Source organism: Schistocerca nitens, chromosome 6 (genome assembly GCF_023898315.1).
Source record: "Schistocerca nitens isolate TAMUIC-IGC-003100 chromosome 6, iqSchNite1.1, whole genome shotgun sequence".
In the NCBI taxonomy this organism is placed as follows: Eukaryota; Metazoa; Arthropoda; class Insecta; order Orthoptera; family Acrididae; genus Schistocerca; species Schistocerca nitens.
In genome coordinates this window covers 426,443,483-426,470,062 of record NC_064619.1, presented here as the reverse complement: position 1 = coordinate 426,470,062, position 26,580 = coordinate 426,443,483, and the positions used below count along the sequence as shown (strand labels likewise).

The 26,580-nt window shown below is 45.6% G+C and overlaps 1 protein-coding gene across 1 annotated transcript; it reads left to right on the top strand.

Annotated features, from left to right (window-relative positions):
* Positions 1 to 7,830: 7,830 nt before the first annotated feature.
* Positions 7,831 to 8,361, top strand: LOC126263387 (cuticlin 2-like). Its single transcript, XM_049960481.1, has one exon. It carries the CDS (start codon positions 7,831 to 7,833, stop codon positions 8,359 to 8,361), a length of 531 nt encoding a protein of 176 aa, XP_049816438.1.
* Positions 8,362 to 26,580: the final 18,219 nt, after the last annotated feature.

Sequence of the window (26,580 nt, the reverse complement as noted above, 5' to 3'; positions counted from 1 at the left end):
TTGCAAGAAAACTGGTAAGTTCAGTGCGTCTCTCTCCTGTAGGGTGGGTGTGACAGGCTGGTGAAGGATGTTGCAGTAACGCTGGTCAGTCACGCTCCATATCTTTAGTCATTGACCGCCAACCAGCTCAAAAAAGAATGGGCCAATGATGAACGAAGCCGTTAAGCCACACCATAAGGTGATACGTTCACCGTACAGAGGAATGTCATGCGGAGTGACTGTAGGTGAAGACCCTTACACTCGTCAGCCGGCGGGAGTGGCCGAGCGGTTCTAGGCGCTACAGTCTGGAACCGCGCGACCGCTACGGTCGCAGGTTCGAATCCTGCCTCGGGCATGGATGTGTGTGATGTCCTTAGGTTAGTTAGGTTTAAGTAGTTCTAAGTTCTAGGGGACTGATGACCACAGCAGTTAAGTCCCATAGTGCTCAGAGCCATTTGAATTAACCTCACACTCGTCAATTCTGTGTGTCCACTTCACCTACCAGAAAAATGAGCTTCATTTGTCCATGGGATGGTACACGGCCAGCCCTTGTCAACTTCGATCCTTGGCGAGAAAGAGGAGAGCGAAGTCAACACGTCGTTGTGCGTCCTGTGGTGCACAAAACACATACAAATCAAAATATGAATACAACTCCATAATTTACAAGGAAATACAAATGATCTACTATGAGGGCGGGTGCATGGCGAAGAGCCACTGCATGGCAACAACAAAAGGAACACAAAGAAGCACACGAAATGGACACCACCGCACCTACGTCTTCAACAGTAGAGGTTCAATCGACTTTTTTTTTAATTTACTTATTCTATAGATGCTATGACCATATAGGGCGCAACTGATTACTTTGTTTCACGAAATTTGAAACACATGTTTTTCGAGTAGGCATTGGCAGAGCCAAAGGCTACAAATAGAGCTGAAGCTCTACAAGAGGAACTATCTACCAATGAATGTATGTTTACATGCAGTCATAAAAATAACTTAATGTGCAGTCATTCATATGATTATGACACTGGAGGTTCAGAACTGATTAATCAATTACACTGCACACTCAATAATTTTACTGAACATTCAACACAGAAAACATTAATAAATCAAAATAGGATCGTAAGTGACCAGTCTCAGAAAGAATCGAAACACATTATACAACGAAGTCTAAGGACAGTGTTAATTCAGTAAAATTTGCATCAGGAGGTTATTTACAAACAGCTGCGGAGAAGATGAGAGTATAGGATACAATTACGTGAATACTGAGCTGAACTACACATGAGTTACAACAAGTTCAGTCCAAAGTAAGTGCAAGTAAAAGTACGCTGGAAAGAACAGACCCATCGTATCCCACGATAGATAACAACAAATTGGAGGAAGACCTACAGTTAAGTAGGATGGAGAATTAAGAAAACCTACAGACCGCACAAGGACTGCTTATTAGGCTAACCCATCCACAGGCTGATAAAATATGTTAGCCAACAACAGAACAAATGGATAGGCTACTTTTGGAATCAGAAAATATACCTACTGATGCCTAAGCACTAGGAGAGCTGCTGAATGAGATGTGTACGAGTCGTCCAGCGAAGTTAAATTTAGTGAAAGTCGGTTAGGACTTAGTTCGTGCTCATCGAAGAATTAACTTTGACCCTAACAAAACCTCACCCAATGGCTATATCCTTAATAGATGTTTACTATGATTGTAATGCAGCTGAGAACCGGTAGGAGAATTTTAGTGAGTGCTGAATTGACAAAAGCCACAGCAGAACTAGGTGTGAACGTCATCTGTCTCGAAGAGCCATACTCCAGTGCTGAAGGACTCATACACCTTCCCCCCAGCATAATCATCGTGACTGGTGACTTGCCTGCAATGGCAGCCATCATTGTACAGAATAGAAATATTATGGAAAGTAAAGTAAGCCAATATAGTAGTGAATATATAGTCACAGTGGAACACACATGGGGACGTATAAAATAGGTTATAGCCTCACATTATGCTCAATATTCATATGAAATTGATTAATGCTTATAACTGATCGCTAATGTTGCACGTTCCACAAAAGCGCACTCATTTGCGCAGACATAGATTATATCTAGATCAGTGCTCAAGTGAAACACATAGAAGAGGCAGGATAGATGAAAACAACCTGTATATTCTCAATAAGGAAGGACAATCACCGACCTGACTTACACGTGCTGGACATCAAGTAACATAGATGTATCTACAGGTATACCAAACAACAACACATTCATACTAGCCACATACTGAACAGCTCACGAAGGTTACACCCAAAGTGATCACAATGTGAACACGATTAACATATAAACTCGTAATGAAGAAGGTACAACAACATTTAATGGATATCTGTTGAATAAAGCAAACTAGGAAAGCCTGCAACAGATAATTTCGAACTAGACACTATTACAGGAATTATGGACTACAAAATACATAATCTGACAGAGTTAATACAAACCGCACATTTAAGAGTAATACCACACATAAGTAAAACTTCAAAAAAAAAAAAAAAACTAATGAAAATACAGTGGACTTGTGAACTTGCAGAATTAACGAAAAGAACACGACAATCACCTAAATATTATCAGCGAAAGACTGGCCGAATGCAAATATACAGAGAGACTAAAGAACAATATAGGACTTGTATTCTCGAGACAAAAGCACGGCAGTGGGACAGTTACGTACAACGACAGTTACAGGAAAATATGTGGCGATCCCCTGCTAAAATTCTGACAGTAAAGGTCAAAACTCCATTGGTTTTGGCTACCCTTGCACAAGATGACGGTACTCTGACATAAGGTTGGAGGGGCTCTGCAGAAGTTTCCTGAAGAAACTCCTTCCTGATGATGACGTAAATACTGATCTAGATATACATACTGACATGCGAACTTAAATGGAAACTGAACTGATAGGCGGTCAATTTACATACGAGGAGATGGCTAGAGTAATTGCAATACTTACGAAAGGTAAGGCCGCTGGGCCAGACATTCATGCTGAAGTCCTTCAGCAGATTGCGCAACTTATAACAACTTTCCTAAATGAGGCATTACAGCTTGGAAAAATGCTCATAGCGTGAAAAACGTTCACTGCCAATGATTATAAAGAAGCCCAGAGAGAAAGATCCAAAGGACACGCAATCCAGTCGTCCGATCTGTCTTTTAAACACTCTAGTCAAAGTATCAGAACGACTACTACGTGATAGCTCCAGATTCGTAGAGAGTTAGTCGTATTGAGTCCCTACCAATATAGATTACATAAACAGAAGCCAACTGAAGAAGTAATCAATCAAGCACTCAGTGTAATCAATCGCAGGGGACAAAAATACTCCATTGCAATTTTGATAGATATCGCAGGTGCATTCGATAATCTGTGGCGGCCTGCATGTCTCAGAGAACTTCGGGTGCCAGCAGCCTTCTAGTATAGGCTAGAGGATCACTATAGAGACAGGATGGCTGAGTGGCGTGTAGGAAACCGTAAAGTTGTAAGGTGGCAGATGTTAGCACCTTACATGATACTGATTCAGAAAGTAAATGATAGACAGGTATAGCCGTTGGGCAGAATAATAATAATAGCAAAACCAAGGTTCAGACTGGTACGTAAGATTTAAAGGACTTTGCGTGGGGAAGGTGGTTTGGACGGACACAGGAAAGAGCTGTTTTGAGTTGCAGAACAAACGAGGTGCCCGGAGGGAGGCCGGAGCTTCACACAGCGGCTTCTATGTTGGCAGAGTGTCACCAGTGGCCGGAGCTTCATACAGCGGCTTCTATGTTGGCAGAGTGTCACCAGTGGCTGGAGCTTCGCACAGCGGCCTCTATGTTGGCAGAGTGTCACCAGTGGCCGGTGCTTCACACAGCGGCTTCTATGTCGGCAGAGTGTCACCAGTGGCCGGAGCTTCATACAGCGGCTTCTATGTTGGCAGAGTGTCACCAGCGGCCGGAGCTTCGCACAGCGGCCTCTATGTTGGCAGAGTGTCACCAGTGGCCGGTGCTTCACACAGCGGCTTCTATGTTGGCAGAGTGTCACCAGTGGCCGGGGCTTCACACAGCGGCATCTATGTTGGCAGAGTGTCACCAGTGGCCGGTGCTTCACACAGCGGCTTCTATGTTGGCAGAGTGTCACCAGTGGCCGGAGCTTCGCACAGCGGCCTCTATGTTGGCAGAGTGTCACCAGTGGCCGGTGCTTCATACAGCGGCTTCTATGTTGGCAGAGTGTCACCAGTGGCCGGAGCTTCGCACAGCGGCTCTATGTTGGCAGAGTGTCACCAGTGGCCGGAGCTTCATACAGTGGCTTCTATGTTGGCAGAGTGTCACCAGTGGCCGGTGCTTCACACAGCGGCTTCTATGTTGGCAGAGTGTCACCAGTGGCCGGAGCTTCGCACAGCGGCCTCTATGTTGGCAGAGTGTCACCAGTGGCCGGTGCTTCATACAGCGGCTTCTATGTTGGCAGAGTGTCACCAGTGACCGGAGCTTCGCACAGCGGCCTCTATGTTGGCAGAGTGTCACCAGTGGCCAGAGTTTCATACAGCGGCTTCTATGTTGGCAGAGCGTCACCAGTGGCCGGAGCTTCACACAGCGGCTTCTATGTTGGCAGAGTGTCACCGGTGGCCGGAGCTTCGCACAGCGGCCTCTATGTTGGCAGAGTGTCACCAGTGGCTGGTGCTTCATACAGCGGCTTCTATGTCGGCAGAGTGTCACCAGTGGCCGGTGCTTCATACAGCGGCTTCTATGTTGGCAGAGTGTCACCAGTGGCCGGAGCTTCGCACAGCGGCCTCTATGTTGGCAGAGTGTCACCAGTGGCCGGTGCTTCATACAGCGGCTTCTATGTTGGCAGAGTGTCACCAGTGGCCGGAGCTTCGCACAGCGGCCTCTATGTTGGCAGAGTGTCACCAGTGGCCGGTGCTTCACACAGCGGCTTCTATGTTGGCAGAGTGTCACCAGTGGCCGGAGCTTCGCACAGCGGCCTCTATGTTGGCAGAGTGTCACCAGTGGCCGGAGCTTCATACAGCGGCTTCTATGTTGGCAGAGTGTCACCAGTGGCCGGAGCTTCGCACAGCGGCCTCTATGTTGGCAGAGTGTCACCAGTGGCCGGTGCTTCACACAGCGGCTTCTATGTCAGCAGAGTGTCACCAGTGGCCGGAGCTTCATACAGCGGCTTCTATGTTGGCAGAGTGTCACCAGTGGCCGGAGCTTCGCACAGCGGCCTCTATGTTGGCAGAGTGTCACCAGTGGCCGGTGCTTCACACAGCGGCTTATATGTCGGCAGAGTGTCACCAGTGGCCGGTGCTTCACACAGCGGCTTCTATGTTGGCAGAGTGTCACCAGTGGCCGGAGCTTTGCACAGCGGCCTCTATGTTGGCAGAGTGTCACCAGTGGCCGGTGCTTCATACAGCGGCTTCTATGTTTTCTGAGTGTCACCAGTGGCCGGTGCTTCACACAGCGGCTTCTATGTCGGCAGAGTGACACCAGTGGCCGGTGCTTCACACAGCGGCATCTATGTCGGCAGAGTGTCACCTGTGGCCGGGGCTTCACACAGCGGCATCTATGTTGGCAGAGTGTCACCAGTGGCCGGTGCTTCACACAGCGGCTTCTATGTCGGCAGAGTGTCACCAGTGGCCGGTGCTTCACACAGCGGCATCTATGTCGGCAGAGTGTCACCTGTGGCCGGGGCTTCACACAGCGGCATCTATGTTGGCAGAGTGTCAAAAGTGGCCGGTGCTTCACACAGCGGCTTCTATGTCGGCAGAGTGTCACCAGTGGCCGGTGCTTCACACAGCGGCTTCTATGTCGGCAGAGTGTCACCAGTGGCCGGTGCTTCACACAGCGGCATCTATGTCGGCAGAGTGTCAGCTGTGGCCGGGGCTTCACACAACGGCATCTATGTCGGCAGAGTGTCACCTGTGGCCGGGGCTTCACACAGCGGCATCTATGTGGGCAGTGTGTCACCAGTGGCCGGAGCTTCACACAGCGGCTTCTATGTCGGCAGAGTGTCACCAGTGGCCGGAGCTTCACACAGCGGCTTCTATGTTGCCAGAGTGTCACCAGTGGCCGCAGAGCGCTCCGGGCAAGCCTGAGCCCACACAGGTGGAAGGAGAGAGTGACAGCGTACATGCGAGACAGGGAAAGATTGCTTCTTGCCGCTGCAGCAATACAGCGGTTGGAACGGGACACAAATATGGGGCACCCATGAAAGGTGGGAGAACCGCTCGAAATTTCAGAGTCCTAATTGGCCTCTATGTTGGCAGAGTGTCACCAGTGGCCGGAGCTTCACACAGCGGCTTCTATGTTGGCAGAGTGTCACCGGTGGCCGGAGCTTTGCACAGCGGCCTCTATGTTGGCAGGTGTCACCAGTGGCCGGTGCTTCATACAGCGGCTTCTATGTTGGCAGAGTGTCACCAGTGGCCAGAGCTTCGCACAGCGGCCTCTATGTTTGCAGAGTGTCACCAGTGGCCGGTGCTTCACACAGCGGCTTCTATGTTGTCAGAGTGTCACCAGTGGCCGGAGCTTCATACAGCGGCCTCTATGTTGGCAGAGTGTCACCAGTGGCCGGAGCTTCATACAGCGGCTTCTATGTTGGCAGAGTGTCATCAGTGGCCGGAGCTTCGCACAGCGGCCTCTATGTTGGCAGAGTGTCACCAGTGGCCGGTGCTTCACACAGCGGCTTCTATGTCAGCAGAGTGTCACCAGTGGCCGGAGCTTCATACAGCGGCTTCTATGTTGGCAGAGTGTCACCAGTGGCCGGAGCTTCGCACAGCGGCCTCTATGTTGGCAGAGTGTCACCAATGGCCGGTGCTTCACACAGCGGCTTCTATGTCGGCAGAGTGTCACCAGTGGCCGGTGCTTCACACAGCGGCTTCTATGTTGGCAGAGTGTCACCAGTGGCCGGAGCTTGGCACAGCGGCCTCTATGTTGGCAGAGTGTCACCAGTGGCCGGTGCTTCATACAGCGGCTTCTATGTGGGCTGAGTGTCACCAGTGGCCGGTGCTTCACACAGCGGCTTTTATGTCGGCAGAGTGTCACCAGTGGCCGGTGCTTCACACAGCGGCATCTATGTCGGCAGAGTGTCACCTGTGGCCGGGGCTTCACACAGCGGCATCTATGTTGGCAGAGTGTCACCAGTGGCCGGTGCTTCACACAGCGGCTTCTATGTCGGCAGAGTGTCACCAGTGGCCGGTGCTTCACACAGCGGCATCTATGTCGGCAGAGTGTCACCTGTACCCGGGGCTTCACACAGTGGCATCTATGTTGGCAGAGTGTCACCAGTGGCCGGTGCTTCACACAGCGGCTTCTATGTCGGCAGAGTGTCACCAGTGGCCGGTGCTTCACACAGCGGCATCTATGTCGGCAGAGTGTCACCTGTACCCGGGGCTTCACACAGTGGCATCTATGTTGGCAGAGTGTCACCAGTGGCTGGTGCTTCACACAGCGGCTTCTATGTCGGCAGAGTGTCACCAGTGGCCGGTGCTTCACACAGCGGCATCTATGTCGGCAGAGTGTCACCTGTGGCCGGGGCTTCACACAACGGCATCTATGTCGGCAGAGTGTAACCTGTGGCCGGGGCTCCACACAGCGGCATCTATGTGGGCAGTGTGTCACCAGTGGCCGGAGCTTCACACAGCGGCTTCTATGTCTGCAGAGTGTCACCAGTGGCCGGAGCTTCACACAGCGGCTTCTATGTTGGCAGAGTGTCACCAGTGGCCGCAGAGCGCTCCGGGCAAGCCTGAGCCCACACAGGTGGAAGGAGAGAGAGACAGCGTACATGCGAGACAGGGAAAGATTGCTTCTTGCCGCTGCAGCAATACAGCGGTTGGAACGGGACACAAATATGGGGCACCCATGAAAGGTGGGAGAACCGCTCGAAATTTCAGAGTCCTAATTGGCCTCTATGTTGGCAGAGTGTCACCAGTGGCCGGAGCTTCATACAGTGGCTTCTATGTTGGCAGAGTGTCACCAGTGGCCGGTGCTTCATACAGCGGCTTCTATGTTGGCAGAGTGTCACCAGTGACCGGAGCTTCGCACAGCGGCCTCTATGTTGGCAGAGTGTCACCAGTGGCCAGAGCTTCATACAGCGGCTTCTATGTTGGCAGAGTGTCACCAGTGGCCGGAGCTTCACACAGCGGCTTCTATGTTGGCAGAGTGTCACCGGTGGCCGGAGCTTCACACAGCGGCCTCTATGTTGGCAGAGTGTCACCAGTGGCCAGAGCTTCATACAGCGGCATCTATGTGGGCAGTGTGTCACCAGTGGCCGGAGCTTCACACAGCGGCTTCTATGTCGGCAGAGTGTCACCAGTGGCCGGAGCTTCACACAGCGGCTTCTATGTTGGCAGAGTGTCACCAGTGGCCGCAGAGCGCTCCGGGCAAGCCTGAGCCCACACAGGTGGAAGGAGAGAGAGAGACAGCGTACATGCGAGACAGGGAAAGATTGCTTCTTGCCGCTGCAGCAATACAGCGGTTGGAACGGGACACAAATATGGGGCACCCATGAAAGGTGGGAGAACCGCTCGAAATTTCAGAGTCCTAATTGGCCGAAAACGTGTAGGGATACATGTGAGAAGAACTGGAAAGTTTGGCGGCAACAAGAGGTAATGCTCTCGAGTAGCTGGTGTGATGCTGGGCAGACATGGCGTGTCTAGTCTTCGAGGGGAGGCCTAGACATAGGTTTGGAGATATTGCTGGCATTGCGACTAGAGATCCCTCGCTAGTTTTTCAGAGTTACTGCATATATTTCCACAAAAGCAGAAACATCTATTGCTCGGAGAAGAGAAAACAGATCTGTGCTCACTTGTGGCGTTCAAATGCAACATTAAGTGTTCCTTTGTATAACGGCTCTTCGTCTTGATGATTTGGTTTGATTTGTACTTGGCCTCGGCTAAAACTCAGCGACAGCCGGTAGAGTGTTGAGATCATTATCAAGTTACGAAGACGACGTTACACAAAATAACAGTGCTGAATCGAAATGTCGACGTGTGTGAGATATTTACTTCACCAAGATACGTAATTAATCGTTCGTAATCGATGTTTAAGTGATTAACGATGAAATATTAATGATAAAACTAATACAGTTACATCCATAACAAATTCCCTAGAAGCTGGTCGTAATTTCAAGTATCTAAGAAATCGTAACAGTGGGCTTGTTATTTGAGTCAAAGTTCTACACCAGCGCCGAGCGCTACAGTCAAATATTATCGCTGCGCGTAATTATTACTCGGGAGTTTCATGTCAATAATTTGGTAGAATTTTAAATCACAAATGCAAAAAAATGGTTCTTATGGCTCCGAGCACTATGGGACTTAACATCTGAGGTCATCAGTCCCCTAGAACTTAGAACTACTTAAACCTAATTAATCTAAGGACATCATACACATCCATGTACGAGGCAGGATTCGAACCTGCGACCGTAGCGGTCGCGCGCTTCCAGACTGAAGCGCCTAGAACCACTCGGACACAAAGGCCGGCTCACAAATGCACGACTTGGCACGAGATGGTGTTTTATTGCACAATGTCAGTCACTTCCTAACCGAGCCTTGAGAAGAAAACTTTCCCAGGTGTTGGGGGGATTTAAATTATATGCTTCGGACCTATCACTGAAGTTCCATAAACCACTGGCTATTATGAATGAAAATTGTCTATCTATGTTCGTTGCCTAAATCACTGTCTAAGTAATGTTTACTTCAATTATCTAGTTAAAAATTGACTTAATTCTAGTAGGTAAAAGTCCTCCGTTCGAATCATAATGCCGTGATATTTAAATTCAGAAGATCGTATTACTGCGTCATAATAGATCGCAATTATTCAATCTCAAAAACAATCTAAGCGTGCCTATAGGTACGAGCATTCAAATATATGACCTGCTTCGGCTAACTCTCGTAACGTAGTGACAATGCACTGAAGTATACTCAGCCATTACTCACGATTCCCAAAGAGTACTCACACGGAGTATTCTTTGGGATCGTTAGTTCTACTTTGCGAATGTTAATTTATGCTAATTTTGCGATTTATTGTGATTTTGATTTTAATTTTACTGAAATTTAATCTTTCTTTCGTAGATTGCTAAATTGTCAAGTCTTAGATTCCTGATTTAATTATTGTTATTGTCCTAACAATAGTGATAAATGGAACTTCATTCGCTTATTCACTTTTCTGGGAAATTGGGACTTCGGGGGAAATCTTTGTGGTATTTGGAGCTAATTTTTTATTTTTATTTCTCGTCCGAGGAAGTGGTATTACATTTGCTGCCGCGCACTTGAGTCTACCACCTACTCCTTGCATTTGTGCAAGTGTATTGTGTATCTATTCGTAAGGGACTCTGCGATTGAGGGGTTTTCGGACGGAAAGCACATCCGCGTGTTTAGAAAAAGTCGAGATTTCAGGGGGGAAAGACGACATCACGCCGGTGCCGGGGACAACCGCAGTGAACTTCACACTAAATTACGGGGATATTAGCGCCAACCGCTAGCAAAGTAGGGCGCTGTAATTTTAAAAGAGTATGTGTTCTTTGCTTGAGTTCTCAGTCCGTCTAACTGGAGCTTCAGGATAAGAACGACTTGCGTGACCAGTATCAACCAACGAAAGTTAGCGAAAGGGTTGCGATAAGAAACAGAGTTGCCATTGTGCCAATGACAGGGTAGTTAGTTTAAGAAGTTAATTTCATTGGTGTAGCGATGTGTTAGGTTAGTAATATTGCCCATCCTGTTTTTATTAAAAAAAATTGAGTGACTTAATTACATACCACAATTAAATTTACTATTGTTTCCATAGGTAGCAAACCACTTATTGAGAATAAGAGTTTTTCTTAACAGAAATTATTATTCAAAATTGTTTGCAAAGAGCATTGGGGGTATTATCCGTACAGTTAAACAGAGCCAAAGTCGTAAGTCATAACCATCATTTGCTTGGGTCTTTCTCCCACTTCACCACGGGGTCGGCATGGTTACTGTTGATTTGGCGTCGTTAATGTCAGAGGGTGGCCGAATGCTCTTCCTGTCGCCACCCTGTACCTCCTGGGAGGGAATTAGTCCACCTCAGCTGTCTGTGTGTAGTGTAAGCCGTGGATTAGTGCAAACGTTTTCAAATGTCTGCGAGTTGTGTAATTGAGGAGGGACATGGGGACCAGCCCGGTTTTCACTTAGTGGGATGTGGATAACCACCTAAAACCACATCCAGGCTGACCGGCACACTTCCCCTCGTCGTCAATCCGCCAGGCGGATTCGATCCGGGGCCAGCACACCTACCCAAGTCCAGGAAGCAGCGCATTAGCGCCCTCGGCAAACCTGGTGGGTTGGATAGCACTAAAGAAGTAAGGATGTTTAATAGACTTTACAACCAGATTTATATCATTATAGAAATCTGTCAAGGACAGTACTTCTACTTATGACATGTATCAGCTAGAAAAATGCACCGATGATGATTGATATCAGTCGAAATCGATTTGCAACAAGATAAATAAAATATGTTTCCATGACTGGTTGCTACATTATTTATAATTTTAATATGAATTATTTAGATTCGTAGAGGGTACGAATCTTCGTAGCAACTGAATGCTACGTTATGCAGTTCTCACGGTAGACAGCATCTGCTATGCTGTGAACAGAGCGAAAAAAACATAGCCCTCTTGCAGCCTCCGTACTAGGCAGCTGCGTGCTTTCCTGCAACGAATGTTATCTCGTAATACCTTGCTGCGTTACAGTGTGTGTGTGTGTGTGTGTGTGTGTGTGTGTGTGTGTGTGTGTGTGTGTGAGTGAGTGTTTGGTGAATATCAGTGTGGATTCTCCCATGTAATGGACTTGGGTGACTGATGTAACGGCTAGGAGAGCACTTGTAGTAAATCACAGCCCGCTATATTATAAAGGCAGCGGGCTTAACTGGCCAGCAGCAATGAAAAAATAAATGCTTTGAAGCTCATCGTGACGAGACTTTTCTAGGGCTTAGGCACTGCGGACTAAAACTTGTACTGCACCCCTTGGATGGAGTATTGGCTGTTGTGATTCGGCAATGCGATGGTGACTCCGCACCTGAATCGTGCACATCCTGTGGATATGACTTGATTTGTTTTCTTGTTGCGCAGACTTCCTTCGTTTAAAGGAGCGCTCTGATAAATTTCCTTGCGATATTGTTATTTTTTTCAGGTGACCAACCACCCTTATCACACTCTCGTTGTATGACACTGCAAGATCTTTTGTTGAAAATAAGAGCCCGAGTACGTTTTGTGATTAAATAATTACCTGATTGCGTAAGACACTGGTCTTAGCCTTTCATATATTTAAATGGCTGATTTGAATCGGTTGCTTAATCAGTACGATGCTTGCTAAAGCCCAAGTGGTAAAATTTTTTTCGTTTGTGGAAATCTGCATTGGTTGCTTTTAGACCGTGTGTGTTCCTTTGTTCTGAACCAGTGATTATAATTCTCTCATACGTTCTAGATAGCGTAATAACTATCCCTGTAATTCCTAGGGCTTATACTGATGCTTGACGTGCGTTACGTATGTCATGGTCTCTTGTTACCGCAAAGTGTTATTAGTTCATCACCTGATGGGAGTAGCTAAGCCAGATGGTTCTGTGCATGATTGCTAAATCTGTTATTACTGTAAATCTTGAGACAACGTGCAGCCTCACTAATGTGTAAAACTTAAATATTTTTGTAGCTCAGGAAGTAATTAATTTAATAGAGATCTGTGTTAGGTTCTAACTGCTTATTAACTTCTCTAGTGTCTTGCAGTTTTACGTTGGTCACTAGCAAATTTTGCCACGGTAAGAACTGTTAGGGTGTAGCAACAATAATATTACAGAGTTTAAAAGTAGTTGAGCGTTTCATTGTTTAAATGAGATGTTACGATTGAATTTTCTTCTGTAATGTTTGCCTGTTTAAGTCCATTGTGGAAGTGATTAATTAAGATTTGGTTTATCCTAAGGGAGATTTTATCTGTAACAAGTGTGTTCTGAAGTATTATGTGCTTATTAGCTAATCCAGCCCCTCACCACTCCAATTACTAGCTCCTGGCTACCGCAGTATTCCAACCACCGTATGCAGGCGCCACCACGTCGTACAGTGGGATCTGTGCAGTGTACTGTCTGGCTGTAAAGTGACGACACGCAACGACTAGGATGGTACAGTTGTCAAACGTACATCTCCACATCATCACAGAACCTTGGCCGAACTGTCCAATCGCTGGACAACATTGGGCAGGTACCCTTCACCACAGCTTCTTCACACACGAACACGATCATCACAATGCGTCAGAGGAAATCTGGACGTCTTTGTTAATAACACCTTTCGTCAGTGACGAAGTTGTCATTTGACATTGGAATGGCGGAACCGAATGCTAGGTATGAGATGTTGTCGTGTCATGGGTGTACTCGAACACGACGTCTCGGTCGTAAGGTGCTTTCTCTTAACCTGCTCCTTACAGTGGCTCCAATGGCTCTTCTGAGATCGTGTTGCAGCGCTCTGGTGATAGCCGTAAGAAACCGCAAGGCAGAGGTGGCCAGATATCGGTTTCAACGTAGGGTAGTAACGCCTGAACTACCTTATCCCGCTCGTCTTTGGTACCTACATGTCCACAACCTGTGGAGGGCAAGTGGAGAAACATTAGCGTCTTCGGCAACACGACGGAAAGTCCTTCCTTCTTGGATCAAACAGACTGTCCTCGCAACCTTCACTGCATTAAGATGTCGCTAAGCATGTGCTTGGATGAATACAACGATACTGACAACGTGTACCATATGTGTGCCCAACTAGAGAATACTGGTACCCCGGTCTTCACTTCCGTCTGACGGGTCGCTACCACGCACAACACAGGGATAGCTGACGAAAGACATTAGTTCTAGCATACATTGAAGGCGAGGATCTCAAGCTATTCATTAAGACCAAAGGTACTGCCTGTATCAAAGCAGCTTCAGCATACCGACCGTTGACACACGTTCTCCCGGAATTCTTTTGAGAAGTGTACTGTATTTCGCGAGGAAAAACACCTTTGCACAGAGCTTAACATTTCGCCTATTTTAAAAGTGAGCATTCACCTGAGCTCAGGGCCTTGCTCGCCAGTAGAGCAGTTGCAGTGTTGTGGGGAGTGAGAGAATATGCAGGCATCATGAGATTGCAACAACACCGGAGAAACTCAATTTAGGCAGCGATGCCATCCGTAGCAACATTGGCGAGACAGCATTGTGTCACATAGACAATGTCTTCGCACTTCAGTCCCCATTACAAGGACTCACTTCATTTTATACGAAAAGGGGGCTTCGCAAAATGTTTTGTGCATCGTAGGACGCTGAATACTTCCAGGAAGTTCAGTTTAGAAAGGCAGTGCATATCTCACCACGTCAAAGAATACATAAATGGAAAATATGGACTGAGGTTGCACAAGAGGTGTTAATAATTAGAAGGAACTGTGCCGTCAACGAATTCCCTTAGGGAAGTTGCTGTGCACTTCCACGGATTGCGACCTAATAAAAGAATACTTGGTAGTCCCAGGTGAAAATATAAGCTAGTCTTAGGTAGAAAGGTTTCACGTGGTATCAGACATGGCAGTCGTGACAGGGGTCGTTCGGGACCAGCTTTCTAACTCTTTGTTTTGAATTTGCTGCGGTCTGTCAAAATGTACATATTGCAGGCACACAGCTGCGTGTGACATTCTTAGCAGCGCTAAAGAAAGTGTAGAAAATGTAGTTTTGTCATAGAAGTTATTAGTTTATGAGTGTGCAGATGGGGTGTCAGTCGTGTTGGGATAAAAATCTGGGTTCCTGGCGTAAGTGAATGGGAAAAAGAAAAATCTTCCAGTATCCAGTTTGTGCTGATCTGCAGTTTGAAATAATTGATACGTAATGCAACAAGGAATATCAAGATAGTCTAAATGTCAGCAACTATTTCCCCTCGTGATGGATTACCTAAGTTACATACGTCTCCACACGTCTCCACAACCTACTGCCAGTCATGATGGCTGGGGTGCAATACTCGCTGCTCACAGGCTTGCATGCAGTGTCTCGTCGTGGAGTACGTTTGCTGCGAAGTGCGGTGTTACAATAAGCAGGACGCTATTAACCATAAGTTCGTTAAGCCAGGTCGCACTCTTAGGGAGGCCTGCTTCTTTGTGCGTTGTCGGGAAAAGAAAAAAAGGATACAGCTGTAAAAATTGATACACTTAGCGATTGGGTTAATTCGATCAGATAAGTTCTTACGAAAACTTCGATGACTGAATTCTGACTTGAGCAGAACAATTTTCTTACTGTCACAGAACTACTACGTCGGTGTTATGAAAACACAAAACGAAATATTTCGGGAGATTCAGTTGTCGTAATTCACCTGGCAATGTAGCATACAATTTTTCCTTCACTACGCAAAAGGTGTTGAAGATGTTAGTCTCACAAGTAGAGGAGGTCTCCGGTGAATCAGGACTTGCAGTCCATTGTCAGGCACCTTTACTGTTGTCTTCAGAAAAGAAGAAAGATCTAGTGTCGTGGGTGATTTTAATACACTGTCCAGTCACATTTATGGGATTATCTGTCACAAACCTTTGCAGCATGGCCCGTTGCGAGACGTACAGGAAGAGAGTCAATAAGGTTCTCGAAGGTACCAGTAGGGATGTGGAGTCAAGACGACTCAAGTGTCGTGACCAACTGCAGTAGGTTTCTTGGCTGAGGACCCGTTGGGCGGACAACTCGATCGAAGTGGTCCCATAGATTCTCAAGTGGGCTTAAATCAAGAGGTGCGGTGGCCCTGGGAGTAAGGTAAACTCTTCCAGGTGCTCTTTTAAACAACCACTCACGTACATTGCGAGCAGTGTGAGACGTTGTGTTATCCTGCTGGTAGATGCCACCGTGCTGGGGTATCAATAATCCTGAGTTAATAACGAGCATCAAAACCGATTCAGGGATTAGTGACCACAGGGCTGTCGTAGCAAGACTGAATATTGTAATCCCCAAATCCTCGAAAAATAAGTAAAAAATATACCTATTCAAAAAAGCAGATAAAAATTCACTTGACTCCTGCTTGAGAGACAATCTCCACTCGTTCCAAATTAACAATATAAGTGTTGACCAGATGTGTCTAAAATTCAAAGAAATAGTATCGGCAGTAATTGAGAGATTTATATCAAATAAATTAACAAACGACGGAGCTGATCCTCCTTGGTACACAAAACGGGTTAGATCACCGTTGCAGAAACAACGAAACAAATATGCCAAGTTTAAACAGATGCAAAATCCCCAAGATTTGGAATATTTTACAGAAGCTCGAAATTTAGCGCGGTCTTCAGTGGGAGATGCTTATAATAGTTTCCACAACGAAACTTTGTCTCGAAACGTGACAGAAAATCCAAAGCAATTCTGGTCGTATGTGAAGTATGTTAGCGGCAAGAAACAATCAATGCCTTCTCTGCACGATAGCAATGGAGATATTATCGAAGACACTGCTGCCAAAGCAGAGTTACTTAACACAGCCTTCCGAAAAGCCTTCACAAAAGAAGACGAAGTAAATATTCCAGAATTCGAATCGAGTACAGCTGCCAACATGAGTAACGTAGAAGTAAATATTCTCGGGGTAGTATAGCAACTTAAATCACTTAATAAAAGCAAGTCTTCTGGTCCAACTGTATACCAATTAGGTTCCTTTCGGAGTATGCTGATGCATTAGCTCCATACTTAACAATCATATACAACCGTTCGCTCGACGAAAGATCCGTACCCAAGGACTGGAAAGTTGCACAGGTCACACCAATATTCAAGAAGGGTAATAGGAGTAATCCACTAAATTACAGGCCCATATCGTTAACGTCGACATGCAGCTGGATTTTATAACATATATTGTGTTCGAACGTAGTGAATTACCTCGAAGAAAACTATTGACACACACGCTCAAAATGAGTTTAGAAAACATCGTTCTTGTGAAACACAACCATCTCTTTATTCACATGAAGTGCTGAGTGCTATTGACTAGGGATTTCAGATCGACTCCGTATTTCTGGATTTCCGTAAGCCTTTTGACACTGTACCAAACAAGCGGCTCGTAGTGAAATTGCGTGCTTATGGAATATCGTCTCAGTTATGTGACTGGATCTATGATTTCCTGTCAGAGAGGTCACAGTTCGTTGTAACTGACGGAAAGTCATCGAGTAAAGCAGAAGTGATTTCTGGCATTCCCCAAGGTAGTGTTATAGGCCCTTTGCTGTTCCTTATCTATATGAACGATTTGGGACGCAATCTGAGGAGCCGTCTTCGGTTGTTTCCAGATGAATATGTCGTTTATCGACTAATAAAGTCATTAGAAGAGCAAAACAAACTACAAAACGATTTAGAAGAAATATCGAAATGGTCTGAAATGTGGCAGCCTACCTTAAATAACGAAAAGTGTAAGGTCATCCACATGAGTGCTAAAAAGAACACGTTAAACTTCGGTTACACGGTAAATCATTCTAATCTAAAAGCAGTAAATTCAACTAAAAACCTTGGAATTACAATTACGAACAATTTATATTGGAAGGAACACCTAGAAAATTTTGTGGGGAAGGCTAACCAAAGACTGTGTTTTATTGGCAGGACACTTAGAAAATGTAACAGACCTACTAAGGAGACTGCCTACACTACGCTTGTCCGTCCTCTTTTAGAGTACTGTTGCGCTGTGTGCGACACTTACCAGATAGGACTGACGGAGTACATCGAAAAAGTTCAAAGAAAGGCAGCACCTTTTGTATTATCGCGAAATATGGGAGAGAGTGTCACAGAAATGATACAGGATTTGAGATGGACATCATTAAAAGAAAGGGCGTTTTTCTTTGGGACGGAATCTTCTCACGAAATTCCAATCACCAACTTTCTCCTCCGAATGCGAAAATATTTTGTTGACACCGACTTACATAGGGAGGGACGATCACAAACATAAAATAAGGGAAATCAGAGCTCGTACGGAAGGATATAGGTGTTCAAACTTCCCGCGCGCTATACCAGATTGGAATAATAGAGAATTGTGAAGGTGGTTCTATGAACTCTCTGCCAGGCACTTAAATGTGATTTGCAGAGTATCCAGTAGATGTAGAAGAACCAGATGATCAACTGCGCGCCGCGCGGGATTAGACGAGCGGTCTTAGGCGCCGCAGTCATGGACAGTGCGGCTGGTTCCGGCGGAGGTTCGAGTCCTCCTTCGGGCATGGGTGTCTGTGTTTGTCCTTAGGATAATTTAGGTTAAGCAGTGTTTTAGCTTAGGGACTGATGACCTTAGCAGTTAAGTCCGATAAGATTTCACACACATCTGAACATTTGAACATTTGATCCACTGCGCCTTTCAGAATCACGAAATCACACAGGAAATGCCATGACAGCATTCTCCAGGCAATAAAGCTCTCTCCTCTGGCCTGGACCCTTCCAGCAATGGTCGGAGGTAGTTTTCTTTCAACCCGATGGAGCGTAAAACATGATTCATGTGACATGGCCACCCATCTCCATTCAGCAGAGTCCTGTTGCGGTATTATTGTGCATGTTCCAGTCTTCGCCGCCAATGAACGGCAGTCAGGATTGGTACATGAACCAGGCGCCAGCCGCGAGGGCCAATACAGACTGCAACGTTCGCTGAATGGTCTTTGAGGAGGCAGTTTTGGTAGCCCCTCGTTTCATCTGGGAGGTCAGTTGTACAACAGTTGCATGTCTGTTCGCACATACATATCACCGCAGCTGCCATTCGCCCCTGTTGTCTATGGCCCGTAGTGCACCACAGTTGTCACGGAGTCGGTTTTGTTTAGCGTCATTTTCCCTTTCATAGTATACCTTGACGACGCCTGCACGTGGAAAATTTACAGCCTTAGCAGTTCACCCCTGTCATGTGGCTCGAAGTGCAGCACAGCTCCCACGGAGCTGGTTTTGTTTAGCGTCATTTCACCATTTACGGTATATTTTAATCACGTCGGCACGTGAACAGCATACAGGCTTAGCAGTTTCGGAAATGGTTCCACCCTTGGCCCGAAAGTCGTTTATCATGCCTTTCTGGGCGTCAGATAACTAGCTCCGTTTCAACGTTACGACAATAAGTGCACTGTTTTCCGTGTCCACCAACCGCATTTCACATACGATCCACTGCTAGTCCTGCCACGTGATGTCTGTAAGGGGTTATTGCACGTTGGCATCGTACATAGGCGGTGGTCGTATTAATGTGAGTCAACCGAGTACATGTACATGGCTCTGAGCACTATGGGACTCAACTGCTGAGGTCATTAGTCCCCTAGAACTTAGAACTAGTTAAACCTAACTAACCTAAGGACATCACAAACATCCATGCCCGAGGCAGGATTCGAACCTGCGACCGTAGCGGTCTTGCGGTTCCAGACTGCAGCGCCTTTAACCGCACGGCCACTTCGGCCGGCAGTACATGTACAGAGCAGAGCCGGTTACTGTAAGGTCTAGGAGACTTTGTAGGTTACTTATCTGATGAATGTGATGATACAGAGTGAAAACGCCGTTTCATCTGAGTTTTAAAGAGTTCTTTCGTCTTTCTCTACCATGAACTGCCACATAGCGCAATGCGGAATGCCCGAAAATATTGTAACGTACAGAATTTCCTAATATGATTTCTATTTTTATCAACATTAAAGATTGAGACGAAGAAACTGAAGAGATTTTAAACATAAAAAACAGGAGTACTTCGCAAGTAATACAAACTATGTGATCAAAAGTATCCGAACACCCACAAAAACATACGTTTTTCGTATTAGGTGCAGTGTGCAGCCACCTACTGCCAGGTACACCATATCACCGATCTCAGTAGTCATTAGACATCGTGAGGGAGCAGACTGGGCCGCTCCGCGGAACTCAGGAACTTCGAATGTGGTAAGGTAATTGAGTATCACTTGTGTCATACGTCTGTATGCGAGATTTCCACACTTCTAAACGTCCGTAGATCCACTGCTTCAGATGTGATAGTGAAGTGGAAACGCGAAGGGACACGTACAGCACAAAAGCGTACAGGCCGACCTCGTCTGTTGAGCAGAGCCGTAATATGTAATGGGCAGACACCTATCCAGACCATCCCGCAGGAATTCCCAACTGCATCAAGATCCACTGCAAGTACTATGATGATTAGGCGGGAGACGAAAACACTTGGATTTCTTGGCCGAGCGGCTGCTCATAAGCCACACATCAAGCTGGTAAGTGGCAAACGACGCCTCACTTGGTGTAAGGAGCGTAAACATTGGACGATTTTACAGTGGAAAAACGTTGTGTGGAGTGACGAATCACGGTACTTAAAGTGGCGATCCGATGTCAGGGTGTAGATATGGCGAATGCCTGGTGAACGTCTTCTTCCAGCGTGTGTAGTGCCAACAGTAACATTCGGAGGCGGTGGTGTTATGGTGTCGTAGTGTTTTCCTTGGAGAGGTTTGCCGCCTTGTAGTGTTGGGTGGAACTATCATAGCACAGGCGTACATTGATGTTTTATGCACATTGTTGCTTCCCACAGTTGAAGAACAATGCGGGGATGGCGATTCCATCTTGCAACACGCTAGGACACCTGCTCATAATGCACGGCCTGTGGCGGAGTACTTTCTCGACAATAACTTCCCTGTAATGGATTTGCCTTCACAAAGTCCTGACCTGAATCCCATGGAACACCTTTGGGATGTTTTGCAAAGCCGATTTGGTGCCAGGCCTCACCGACCTACATCGATACCTATCCTCAGTGCAGCACTCCGTGAAGATTTGGCTGCCATTCCCCAAGAATGTTTCCAGCACCTGACTGAATGTATGCCTGCGAGAGTGGAAGCTGTCATCAAGGCTAAGGATAGGCCAACACCATATGAAGTCCAGAGGGCGCTACGAACGTTTACATCATTTTCTGGCAGGTGTCCGTATACTTTTGATCACATAGAATATCTCATAAGAAAACAATGTCTAAAACGTACTGAAACTAATTCAGTACCAAACCAAACAATGCCAGAAAAAATGTAACGAAGAAAAGTGCTGGAGAATAGCATTTATAGTCCTGCTTATTGGTTCAAATGGCTCTGAGCACTATGGGACTTAACAGCTGTGGTCATCAGTCCCATAGAACTTAGAACTACTTAAACCTAACTAACCTAAGGACATCACACACATCCATGCCCGAGGCAGGATTCGAACCTGCGACCGTAGCAGTCGCGCGGTTCCGGACTGCGCGCCTAGAACCGCGAGACCACCGCGGCCGGCTCGTCCTGCTTATTAGTGCCAAATATTAATGGCATTAAAGATTTTCTCTAAATTTCAACGCTCGATTCCCACAAAGTAGATGTTTTGACACTGGTTGATTTTTCATTGAACCACAGTATTATGGCGTAGATAAAGATACGAAACGATGTTGCGGCAGAGCTGTATCACGAAGATAAAAGTTTCTAAGCGAAGGTAGTCCCTTACTGTTGCATAAATTAAAAATGTGGCAGTAGGTTTAAAAGCAGCCGCAACTGATGTTTCACATACGGCGTGTGTGTTGCCTATGCAGAAAAGTATCCACGAAGGAAGGAATACAGCAAGAGTGTTTCCTCTGATTATCGTTACAGATTCCTTGCTAATTAGCGGCGATCTGCCTGTGGAGCTGTTGATAGTTCTCAGGAGTCGACAAGGACTAGAGAGTTGTTTTGTGTTTGGGTCTTTTGTGTAGAATTAAGAGAGACACAGTGGCTTTGTACCAAAAATGGGAATGTCCCTCAGAAATTGTTCCCTACCGTAAATAATTCGAAATGAACAGTGTACAAACTGAGAAAGAAGGAAGCGTAGCAAATAAGTTTCCGTTATACAGTACGATTTTGATTGAGCTTGGACAAAATACGTTCGTCACCATTACGGAGACCCTTCATACCTCCATTGTGATTTTATCGACTATTATCGTATCGACCCAGTCAGGCCGCAACATCGCCTGGACAGTTACAGTAATTGGCTAACGGCCACAGATTGTCTGGACCGGCTTGCCTCTCTGTCTCAAGTCGACACGGCAGCCGGCGGAGAAGACGTGGCCACAGGAGACGCCCTCATGGGAAATCGGCGTTCGCTCCTCCCCTTCTTGTCGGGAAAGAAAGTCCCAGAGCGAGCTGCGCTCTGCATCCCGATAAGCGACACAGGGAAGTAGGCACGGCTCCCGAGGGGCTGTCTCCAGCCTGGAGTCGCACATTATTGGTGAACTGGACTGCTGGGAGAAGCCGAGACCGCAGTGTACCGGGCCCAGAGGGACACCTACAGTCCAGCGCGGTTCCCTGGAAATCTCTGGTACGAGTGGAGTTCTCATTCAGCTCCCAAGATAACACAATTAGTTCGCTTCTGACTTTCTCCAGAAAGTGTTTTTGGCCCAGTAGTACCACCACTGGGCGCAGACCTCTGCCGGCAGCCGGAGCTTCAAGTTTGTACATCACTCCTGGTTTAGCCTTTGTTGTTCTTGTTGTTATGATCTTCAGCCTGAAGACTGGTTTGATACAGCTGTCTACACTGCTCTGTACTGTGGCATTCCGTTCATCTCACCATAACTACTCCTTTTGAACATGATAGCTGTGACTGATTCCAACTTCCTCCAACTGGCCTTCATGTAATGAAAAGCTTCTCAGCAGGAATAAAAGCAAATCAGATATCTGTGTTCTGCTTTGTCAGAGTTGCATATACTTTTTTCCCCAAAAGTGGAAATTTCCAGTATTCATCCTGTAGAATTTGTGGACTTTGTGACCATTCTGAGAGAGCTCATGAGAAACCATAGTCGAACTAAGTTTTATATTTTTATCATTGGGTGGGTGCACCTAAACCAGCATTTCTTGTTCAGCTTGTTCAGATTTAAACAATGATTAGTTACAATAACGTACTCTTGGGAAGAGCTCTTGATTCCTGCTAGAAACGTCATTTGTGCTGTAGCGTCGCTTTCGAATGACGAGTCACATCACTTATAAACCTTTATGTCTTGTCGCATATCGTATCATCCGCCACTTAATCTCTCTGGGCATGGACTTAGTGCATAGAGCTGTTGCCCTGTTTGGGCCTCGAATCGGTGACTTCTGGAGGAACGTCCATGTGGCGTCCTCGTCCAGTACAGTCCCGTCACTATGGCTGGATTGCAAGTAATTATTATATTCCAAAACTGTCCAGTACATAGAGGCGAAAGTGCCTTACTTGTTGTGTATTTGCACAACTACCAATGAGGTGTCCTGAAACAATGTTAAATTTTGTGCACCTTTTCACCACTACCAACAAGATATCCTAAAACACTGCTGCCACTTTCAATGTGTAAATCTGCCTTGCCCTTATCTGATGTGTTCAGTACCACTGAATTCACGGTTTGAAAAATTAACCTGCCTCGCAGCATTGTATCAGCCTTGCTGAATTCTTATAGTGACAACATCTCACATTCGCTTGTCATAAGCGCAGCGGTAATACACCTCAGGTTCACAATGACATGCCCATATATGCTCGTATCGCTACGTCACCCACGCCACGAACAATACGCAGACATGGGTAGACCTTAAAACCAGTTTCACATTACACAACATTTTCATAAAACATACAGATATTTTACAACTGAAACAACCGCTGACTTGCCCACATTGGTTAAATATTACTTCCACTCATACTTTCTGTGGTTCTTATCCTGTTTGCGTATGATTCTATGTGTCACACTTATTTTCGCTTGTGGCAATTTAAACCTTCATACCATATTCTGTTGCTTCCTTTTCTCTTAGCCAAAATTTATATCTCGGAAGGTTGGCCCTGGTATGTTGCATGTAATCATAGTGGTTTATAGCTCACTTCCCTTATCTTTAATCGGTATGACCTCTGCGACCTTCCGCACCTTCTAGCGTCGTGCCACTGTTAATGAGTTACCGTAAGTGGAGTAAAACAAATGAATACGCTTGCAGTCTGGGTTCCACGATATCCCTCGGATAAACCTAGTCCCTCCTCTCGAGCTATGAACAATTACAATGTGCATGTGCTCTAACTGGTCTTTATTGCCCTCGTTGGGCACATCATAGTGACCTTCCACCCCCCCCCCCTTAGACGATGTGTTAATTCCTGCTCCATCATTATGGCATTCCTATTACCACCTTACAAAATTAATAACATCCTGTGAATTCTTATATGCACAAATTTTCCGAGAACTGACGACATTACTGGGTACATGTGAGTGGTATAATGCTTAAAACGGCCTTAGTGTTACAGGGAATCGAAATGAAATACACATTCATGATATATCAGTTCTCACTTCTACTGCTGCTACGTGGTAGTGAGAGGGGAAGTTTCGTCTATTGGTTCCATAATTCAGCTCAGCCCCGTCCATACGTTCTGTAACACTGTCAGGCGACCAAATTCAATATTCCAATGACTCTCATTCCTCCAACTTTTCCTGTCGATAAATCACAACCCAAGGACAGGACAAATATCAACCCTCTTTGCTCAGAAAGCTGCTGCCACCAGCAAGCCCATAAACCAAAAAATAAAAATTACAAATAAACCCTTTACATAACTTATTCACTAAATCTCCTAAATTCGTATGATCTGTGTTTTTTTTCCAACTACGGTGCAGGGTAACAGTAGCATAGCCATAGGCAATATTTTTATTCATTCTTCATTACTAGATGGGCATTCTGTTAGTAAAAGGCTGAATGGCCTTTCAGACCATGATGCACGAAGTTTAACACTAAAAAGGATGTTGTACTCAAACAAATGTTACCTATAATTACACAATAGAGAGTATTTTAAACTTCATCAAGGAACAAAAATGGCAGGATGTTTATAGTGCTGAGAACACAAACGACAAATATAATGCTTTCCTTAACACATTTCTCATGCGTCTTGAGACTTGCTTTCCGTTAGAACTTTGTAAACGGGGTAGTACCAGTAAAAGGCAGCCTTGGTAGCTAACTAATGGGTTAAGGATATCATGTAGAACAAAGCGGGAATTATATCATAATTTTAGTAGTAGTCACAATCAAGCTACAGTATCCCATTACAGACAGTATTGTAAGGTGCTTAAAATGTTACTAGGAAGGCAAAGAGTATGTCGTATGCAAACAGAACAGCTAATTCACAGGATAAAGTTAAAACCATTTGGTCAGTTGTGAGGGAAGTGTGTGGTCAGCAGCACTAGGTCGACGGTATACAGTTACTTCGTAGTAAAAATATTTCTGTTACTGATAAATCAGATACATGTCAAGTATTAAATAATAATATTCTGAGCATTGCTGGTGAATTAAACAAAAATTTACTTTCTACAGGGAATCATATAACTCTCTTGGCAAATGCCTTTCCGAGATTGATGTCTGAAATACTCCTATGTGATACTGACAAGGGGGAGATTGAGTCAATAATTAAATCACTGAAGACTAAGGACTCTCATGAATGTGATGGAGTGCCTACCAGAATGTTAAAGTACTGTGCTGCACATGTTAGCCCTGTACTTAGCCGTATTTGTGATTTATATTCCTTACTGTCATTTCTTGTTAAAATTATCAGCTTATTCCCAAGAATAAGCAGCTTCCATTCAGTTAATACTCGGCAGAACTCTAATCTGTATTTAGATCGGACTTGATTAACTCATCTCCAGATAGGTGTGCAGCATACTGTTGCATCCATTTTCAAGAAGCTACCACTATAATTCAAAAATTTTAACAGTAATCTACGCGCTTTCAAATCGAAACCGAAGAGTTTCCTCATGGGTCACTCCTTCTAGTCTGTCGAGAAGCTCCTTGAAAAATTAAACTGATTATTGTTGTATTGTTGATTGTGTTTACTTAAACATATAGCTTGACTTTTTTCAGATTCACAAACATTTTATTTTTATCTGTTATACCTTTATGTTGTAATTTCATTTACTGACACATACCATGAGCTTGGAGGTTTGCTCCTTAATTTTGTCCTACGGAAATTGACGTGTAAATAAATAAATTATATACGTTAACACAGAAACATACATCGACATATAAACAAAGGAATTCCTGACAAACACTTGTCATCTTTTTGATATTAGTATATACAGTACTTCTTGTACGGGTTTAACCACATCCTTTTGCTCCTTCCTCCAACTACTTCCCCTTGAATTCTGTTGCTCCAACCTCGTGACGCTTCATGAATCAACTCTTGTCTTCATCGAAAAGGTCGTAGACGCACAACATGTACTAGTGCTCTTCTTCTTGGTTACTGCAGATTCACGTTGACTGGTGAAGTTGTCTCCACCACCTAACAGGCTCCTTGGTACCTTGTGATGTACTTCTTCGTCTTCCCTTTCGGCTTCTACAGTCTGGGTAACATCACCTATTGTCCTACTTTATACTGTGGCAAAACTTCTGTACGGCTCACTGATTCTTTCTGTTTTCTAACGCCTTTGTATCCGTCTTCTGTACTTCCTTCCATACTTCTCATACTGTTTCTGAAAACTTATGTTCCAACTCTCCAGCTTTACTTTACTTTGACTCGATCAGATCGAATGGTGATGCGTTTTTCTGACCATCCATCACCTCATATGGGGAATTATACACTAGTAAAACATAACTTAGACATCTTTTGCGTTTGTTTCCGTCAGGAACAGTGCGTTCCACGACCGTGTTAATGAGATGCAAGGTAGAAGAAAGGGCAGAATCGGTCATAAATTTCTTATCAGGTTACTACAGA